At 52.3% G+C, this 8,091-nt stretch overlaps 1 protein-coding gene across 2 annotated transcripts in view; it reads left to right on the top strand.

The window, feature by feature from the left end:
* The window catches only part of SPINDOC (spindlin interactor and repressor of chromatin binding), a 12,962-nt gene extending 10,656 nt beyond the window's left edge, over positions 1 to 2,306 (top strand). For both annotated transcript variants that reach the window (XM_027959294.2, XM_027959293.3), the window contains exon 6: positions 1,565 to 2,306. In XM_027959294.2, coding sequence (XP_027815095.1) covers positions 1,565 to 1,776 — 212 coding nt within the window. In that variant the 3' untranslated portion in view covers positions 1,777 to 2,306. The remainder of the gene's footprint in view (positions 1 to 1,564) is intronic.
* Positions 2,307 to 8,091: the final 5,785 nt, after the last annotated feature.

Below are 8,091 nucleotides of genomic sequence, written 5' to 3' on the forward strand. Positions count from 1 at the left end.
AGCCCCACCTCTAAGATGCTCAGGTTTGACACACACACTTACTCACTATCTCTACTGCTGCTACCTTCACCCAGGGTTCCTTAACAGCCTGTCTCCTGGCTTCTGATCATCGCCCGCTGTGGCTAGTCTCCTACAGCAGCCAAAGCCCCCATTGAAAACACAAGTGGGACCCTATCACTGCTCTGCTCAGAGCCCTCCGGCGCTGTCACTCACATTCCAGAGAAAAGTTGGAGTCCCCGTGGGGCTGGTGGTCCTCGCCTTTCCCGCTCACCAGGGCACCCGCATGCCCTCTTCCCACCAGCAGTGCTGTTCCCCAGCTGGACACTGCAGACTCAGTTCCCTGTGCACCTTTGCTCACAGGTCAGCTCCAGGTCACCTCTGTGAGATCCTCCCTGATATCCTGTCCCCTACTCTGGTGTGCTTTTTTACTTTGCTTCCATCCGTATCTTGTTTATTGGCTCTCACTGCTGGAACATAAATTCCAGAAAGGCCACTTGATCTGCCCCATGTCCTGGGGAACCCCCAGCAGCTAGACTAGCGTTGGGCACAGTGTGGTTGCCCAGTAAGTTATTGTTGAATTAAGGAGCCCAGTGAGTGGGCCCCACCTGTCCTCAAGGAGTGTAGAGGTGTCAGGAAGGCAAACCAGCTGATGTGAATAGAAAGCAGAGTTTGTTCAGTTGCGCAGCCCAGTGGCAGCCAATGACTCGTTACATCCCAGCAAATGGTATAGCAAAGTTGTACCCATTTCCCTGCCAAATCACTTAAGACTCTTGAAACAGTAAAGGCAAAAACCGCAAGTTTCACGCAGACACCTCAACAGTTGCAGTCACCAGTTTCTGTTTTCTGTTTTTGCTTTTTGATGTAACTTTTGGACCTGCTTATGCAATGCACAGGGTGGGGTTGGTACCTGACAGGGCTGTCAGCAGTCCGCTTTCCCGTCTTGAGATCCGATTTTACCCATTGTGAGTAGCTTCTCCATGCTGGTATTGTGGACACATGACCCCTGCGTGGTCAGTACCAACTCGGGCGATAAAGAGCCTGGTCGGGTTTGCAAAGCAGAGCTGGATGTTCCCCCCAGGACTCTCCGTGCAGTGCTCCCTCCTCCACTCTGCATATTCACCTGGGAGCTCTTTTGTGGGCAGAGCCCTGTCTCTTTCTCCTTTGGGGTATTCTCCATCCCACCACCTCTGCCCACGCAGAGCAGAACCCTTCAGGCTAGGATGCCCAGTAAGTTTTAAGTGAAACAGTCAGCTGAAGATAAAGAGGTGAGGGGAGCAGAGGACAGCACCAAGCATCCGTGTGCGAAATACACACTGGAGGAAGGCTGCAGAGGGCTGGTGGCTGATGCCCCAGGAGGCATGATGCCCCTGTGGTCAGCGCTGGTCCTTGGGTGGACCAGGAGTGAGGCCTCCCACTGTCCCTGGGCTTCCCCTCTGGCTGCAGGTCCAGGGCTGTGGAATGGAAGGCCTGGAAAGGGGATGTGGTTTACCGAGACCTTCCAGGAACATCCCTGAGGCGATGGCCTGGAGGGCCCTGACTGCTCTCTGCCCTCACCCCTGCCCAGCTCCCCCTCCAGGGCTTCGTGGGACGCTGGATCTCCAGGTCATCCGCGTGCGACTGGAGGAGCCCCCAGCAGTCAGCCTCCTGCAAGACTGGTCCAAGCACCCCCAGGGCGCCAAGGGTGTGGGAGCAGGTGACGCCCCAGACTGGCCTGCGGCGCTGTCGGAATCCAGCAGCGCTGTGGGGGCGCAGCCAGAGGCGGGGAGTGGCCTGTAGGTTCTTTCTTTTCTGGGGTGGGAGGGAGGGAGGGAGGAGACAGTGTCCCCCTTGGGCTTATCACGCAGAGCCCCCCAGCTCGGCCGCCTGAGAGAGAGAGTAGAACCAGGTGCCAGAGCAGGATGGAGGAGAGGAGGGTGGGTAGCATCTGCCGTGACTTGGGGCGAGGCGTGAGGCCGGGCAGGAGCCGCCGATGGCTGTCGAGCGGTAGGGCATTGGGCCTGTGGAGAACACCCACCCAATCCTTTTGCTGACCCCGACCTCTACTGTCCCCCCGACCTCCTCCCGCCCTCTCGGCCCCCCCATTCTCCCTTGGCACAGTGCCTTACACAGGAGGTGGTCGTGAACTGAGCCCCACTACCTCGGGGGACGCCTCTCCTCCCCCCCGCAGGCCCCCAGAGCAGGAGGCCTCCATTACCTCTTCCCGCTCCATCCCCACTGGTGGCCAACTGGTCACTTGCTGTCCTATTCACCTCTTTTCCTGTTGTATATATCTCCTTTGTTGACAATAAATTATTTTTTTTTATTAAGAGAGTTCCGTCTGGGCCATCATTGCGGGGAGGGGTTTGCTAGCAAGCTGTCCGGCGCCCTAGAGCAACCCTGAGAAGCAGGAGAGCTGAGAGGGGGTCCTGGGCATGGGCCGGAAAACTGCGCCCTGGAGGCTGGCGAGGGGTGGGGGCAGCCCTTGTCAGAGGGGCACCTCAGCCCCTCCCCTCACCCCTGCCCTCCAGATGCGGTCAGGAGCACCTTTTACACATACCTTCTGACTCACTTGGTGAACCTCCGTCCGAGACAGGCCGCTCTGGGGCAGCCGGGGAGGAGCTGAGACCTAAGGTCATCTTTGCTGTGTTCTCTGGCTGTGGCCAGCGTGCAGGGGCACCGATGCCTGCCCCTGATCCCCACCCCGCCCCAGGACAGGAAGGAAGGCAGGCAGGCCGCCTCCAACCTTTCAGCCTCACGGTCAGCCCCTATCTCCTTCACCTAATTACAGCGAACCTTTGCCTGGTTTTCCAGTTCCCTGAACCAGGAGATAACCCACTTTGGATCTCTTCCCCATATTCCTTACCCCTTCCCTTCTAAACTATCCATCACCAGCCAAATCTGCGTTGGGTTGTGTTTTTCCTCTATGGTGATGAGGGCTCTCAAGAGAGGCACAGAGAGAGTGCTCAGATCCCTAACTTGACTGTCCCATGTAGAGTCCAGGGGGGGACGGGAGAAATAGGGCCGTCCACCCTCTGCCCCTGGCCTGCTCCACTGCTTCTGATGGGTCTTGTGCATCCTGGGGAGGATGGACTCACAGGGCAGTTGTTCTGTACAGCGCTGAGCCCAGCAGGTTCTGAGACTGACCAGAAGGCCAGTCCCGAAATCAGAAAGAGTCTGGGCCGAGCAGGCTGTGCTGTGTGCCTGTCCGAGCTGATGTCACCCATGGGCCCAACCAGCTGTGGTTGGCTCATGGGATGTGGTCCTTTCTCCCTATCTGATGAGCTCGGGAGAAAGAGTCCGAGGATGTCAGGGGCCCTTTTCCAGGGGAGACCAGATGTGTGGTGTGGTGGAGGAAAAATGAGCAAGGATTCGGGCGACTCCACCAGTGCATGAGGGCCATGGAGCTCCACTGTGTCTCTCCCACTGTTTCTGCAAATTGGCAGAACTTGTATCCTACCGAATAGGAAGGAATAAATAATGCTGAAATGCTCTGAACCACAGACTGTAAATTATTGCAGACTGGGGTTGCTGTCTGTCTGTTCAGTCCTGTGACTGTTTACATTTATGCCAGTGTGCTTTTAAAACAACGTGGCTGTGTTGTTGGGTGTTGGCAATTGGGAGAACTTACAGAAAAGCTTGTTGTACAATTGTGAAGCTAAATGCATCTTCGCAGCTGTTAATTATGATTGAAGGTTTGGCCCGCTAGACTGTGAGCTCCTTCTGGGCGAGGGCTGGATTGCATTGACTTCGTTTTCCTAGTGTCCTGCATAGAGCCTGGCGCAGAGTAGGTGCTCAATAAATGTTGGTGAAGTGCCCTGTTGGCGTGTATTGCTTTGCAACATTTTTCCTGTGTGGGCTGGTCCTCGGAATGCGGTCCTCTCACAAGGTAGCTGTCAGAGTAACTGCTGCTGGTGTGGTTCTTCCGTGGCTTAAGCCCCACATCTCGGGTGGCATGGATCTGCCCAGCCTTAGCTGGGACCCCAGGCACTCCATGAGCTTGTGTGGCTGGAAGCTGCCTGTGGGTACCTCTGGGCCTCCAGGGAGAGGCAGAGAGTGGAGCCTGGGTCATGGCTCCACCCAGAGTGCAGAAGGAGGTTTCTGAACACCAGTGAAGGATTGCTTGGGGTCCACCACCTGGGCCAGAGTCACTGTCATACGGCCTGCAACACCAGGAACGCCTCCTTCGCAAATATAACCCAGGGGCGGGTGGTGGCAGCTTTCTCCAGGTGTGATGCTGAAGTCCAGCCACAACTGAGAAGAATCGGGACAAGGGTGTCACCACCCAACCCCCTGACCCCTGCCCCTAGTGCCCTGTACTCCTTTGCACTCTGAGGCCGGCCACCCGCCACCCTTCACAACTGCCCTCCTTGGGGTCCAGGTCAGGGAGCTCTTTTTGGAGACCTGTGGGCAGAGCCAGACTGAGAGAAGGAAGGAAGCACCCACTTCTCTCCTTGAAGAGAAGCTGAGCTATGGTTGGACAGTGGGTGTCACTGGCTGGGAACCTGTGTAGCACCCGGTTCCATCATGGCTCTGGTCCAGATTGTGGCTCCAGCAACCTGACCCCTCTTGTCCAGTGCCCCCCACCCCAGCTTTCTCACGCATGCACACACGCACACACACAGCCAGGCTACAATCTGGCTCAAGTGAGACTGCCTTCCGGCCCTCGGTGAACTGGGAAGTCCTGCACACCATGGGGTGTGGGGAGGTCTGGGGTGGGAGAGCCTCTCAGGGGATCGCAGCCTCTCTCTGTCTGTCCCCTGGGCCAGTCTGTTGGGGGGCCACCCAGCTGACCGTGAGGCAGGATGGGAGCTGCCGTTGCAGGTGCGCTGACAGGTAAGGTGACCCCACTGCAGCCTGTGTGTCTGTTCCCCACCTCCCTGGAACCGGTGGCCTTCACATCACTGAATCCAGCCAGTCCCTTGCTGACCTCTTTCGGTGGTCAGAGCTCACCCGCCTCCAGACAGGAAGCAAAGCCACCATTTTGGGCCTCCCCAACACCAACGACAAAGCCTCTGGTCTCCTCAGGCCCCACCTCCAGGAGGCCTGGGTCAGACTGCGCAGCCGCGAATGAAGGCCTTGGGCAGCCCCGGTGCCGGGAACTGTGGCAGTGGACAGGACACCGCCCTAGTCCCCAGGGTGCGTCACCCCACGCTGTGCTTATGATACAGATGAGGAAACTGAGGCACCTCCAGCTACACATGGTACCTCGCCTGCCACCCCAGAGCAACTACAGCAGCAGAAGCTGGCTGTGCCCAGGTCTGGAACTGTAGAGCTGCTGTCTCCGGGGCCCTGTGGTCAGTCTGTGCACTAGGGAGGCCTGACACGTCTTCCCTCCAGAGCCTGGGGACCCACTGTAGGTTTGGGGCGGGAGTGGACTCAGGAAAAGTGGACAGTATGAAAAGGCAAAATGATAGGATGCTGAAAGAGGAACTCCCCAGGTCAGTAAGTGCCCAATATGCTACTGGAGATCAGTGGAGAAATAACTCCAGAAAGAATGAAGGGATGCAGCCAAAGCAAAACCAATACCCAGCTGTGGATGTGACTGGTGATAGAAGCAAAGTCCAATGCTGTGAAGAGCAATATTGCATAGGAACCTGGAATGTTAGGTCCATGAATCAAGGCAAATTGGAAGTGGTCAAACAGGAGACAGCAAGGGTGAACGTTGACATTCTAGGAATCAGCGAACTAAAATGGACTGGAATGGGTGACTTTAACTCAGATGACCATTATATCTACCACTGTGGGCAAGAATCCCTTCGAAAAAATGGAGTAGCCATCATGGTCAACCATAGAGTCCAAAATGCAGTACTTGGATGCAATCTCAAAAACGACAGAATGATCTCTGTTCGTTTTCAAGGCAAACCATTCAATATCACAGTAATCCAAGTCTATGCCCCAACCAATAATGCTGAATAACCTGAAGTTGAATGGTTTTATGAAGACCTACAAGATCTTTTACAACTAACACCCAAAAAAAATGTCCTTTTCTTTATAGGGGACTGGAATGCAAAAGTAGGAAGTCAAGAAACACCTGGAGTAACAGGTAAATTTGGCCTTGGAATACGGAATGAAGCAGGGCAAAGACTAATAGAGATTTGCCAAGAAAATGCACTGGTCATAGCAAACACCCTCTTCCAACAACGCAAGAGAAGACTCTACACATGGACATCACCAGATGCCCAACACCAAAATCAGATTGATTATATTATTTGCAGCCAAGACCAGGAGCTGACTGTGGCTCAGATCATGAAATCCTCACTGCCAAATTCAGACTTAAACTGAAGAAAGTAGGGAAGACCACTAGATCATTCAGGTATGACCTAAATCAAATCCCTTACGATTATACAGTGGAAGTGAGAAATAGATTTAAGGGACTACATCTGATAGATAGAGTGCCTGATGAACTATGGACAGAAGTTTGTGACATTGTACAAGAGACAGGGATCAAGACCATCCCCATGGAAAAGAAATGCAAAAAAGCAAAATGGCTGTCTGAGGAGGCCTTACAAATAGCTGTAAAAAGAAGAGAAGTGAAAAACAAAGGAGAAAAGGAAAGATATAAGCATCTGAATGCAGAGTTGCAAAGAATAGCAAGAAGAGATAAGAAAGCCTTCCTCAGTGATCATTGGAAAGAAATAGAGGAAAAGAACAGAATGGGAAAGACTAGAGATCTCTTCAAGAAAATTAGAGATACCAAGGGAACATTTCATGCAAGGATGGGCTCGATAAAGGACAGAAATGGTATGGACCTAACAGAAGCAGAAGATGTTAAGAACAGGTGGCAAGAATACACAGAAGAACTGTACAAAAAGCTTCACGACCAAGATAATCACGATGGTGTTATCACTCAACTAGAGCCAGACATCCTGGAATGTGAAGTCAAGTGGGCCTTAGAGAGTATCACTACGAACAAAGCTAGTGGAGGTGATGGAATTCCAGTTGAGCTGTTTCAAATCCTGAAAGATGATGCTGTAAAGGGCTGCATTCAATATGCCAGCAAATTTGGAAAACTCAGCAGTGGCCACAGGACTGGAAAAGGTCAGTTTTCATTCCAGTCCCAAAGAAAGGCAATGCCAAAGAATGCTCAAACTACCCCACAATTGTACTCATCTCACACGCTAGTAAGGTAATGTTCAAAATTCTCCAAGCCAGGGTTCAGCAATACGTGAATTCCCAGATGTTCAAGCTGTTTTTAGAAAAGGCAGAAGAACCAGAGATCAAATTGCCAGCATCCACTGGATCATAGAAAAAGCAAGAGAGTTTCAGAAAAACATTCTATTTCTGCATTATTGACTATGCCAAAGCTTTTGACTGTGTGGATCACAATAAACTGTGGAAAATTCTGAAAGAGATGGGAATACAGACCACCTGACCTGCCTCTTGAGAAATCTGTATGCAGGTCAGGAAGCAACAGTTAGAACTGGACATGGAACAACAGACTGGTTCCAAATAGGAAAAGGAGTACATCAAGGCTGTATATTGTCACCCTGCTTATTTAACTTATATGCAGAGTACATCATGAGAAATGCTAGGCTGGAAGAAGCACAAGGTGGAATCAAGATTGCCGGGAGAAATACCAATAACCTCAGATATACAGATGACACCATCCTTATGGCAGAAAATGAAGAGGAACTAAAAAGCCTCTTGATGAAAGTAAAAGAGGAGAGTGAAAAAATTGGCTTAAAGCTCAACATTCAGAAAACGAAGATCATGGCATCTGGTCCCATCACTTCATGGCAAATAGATAGGGAAACAGTGGAAACAGTGTCAGACTTTATTTGGGGGGGGGGCTCCAAAATCGCTGCAGATAGTGACTGGAGCCATGAAATTAAAAGACGCTTACTCCTTGGAAGAAAAGTTATGACCAACCTAGATAGCATATTCAAAAGCAGAGACATTACTTTGCTGACAAAGGTCCGTCTAGTCAAGGCTATGGTTTTTCCTGTGGTCATGTATGGATGTGAGAGTTGGACTGTGAAGACGGCTGAGCCCCAGAGAATTGATGCTTTTGAACTGTGGTGTTGGAGAAGACTCTTGAGAGTCCCTTGGACTGCAAGGAGATCCAACCAGTCCATCCTAAAGGAAATGAGCCCTGGGATTTCTTTGGAAGGA

This window comes from Ovis aries, chromosome 21 (assembly GCF_016772045.2).
Source record: "Ovis aries strain OAR_USU_Benz2616 breed Rambouillet chromosome 21, ARS-UI_Ramb_v3.0, whole genome shotgun sequence".
Taxonomy (NCBI): domain Eukaryota; kingdom Metazoa; phylum Chordata; class Mammalia; order Artiodactyla; family Bovidae; genus Ovis; species Ovis aries.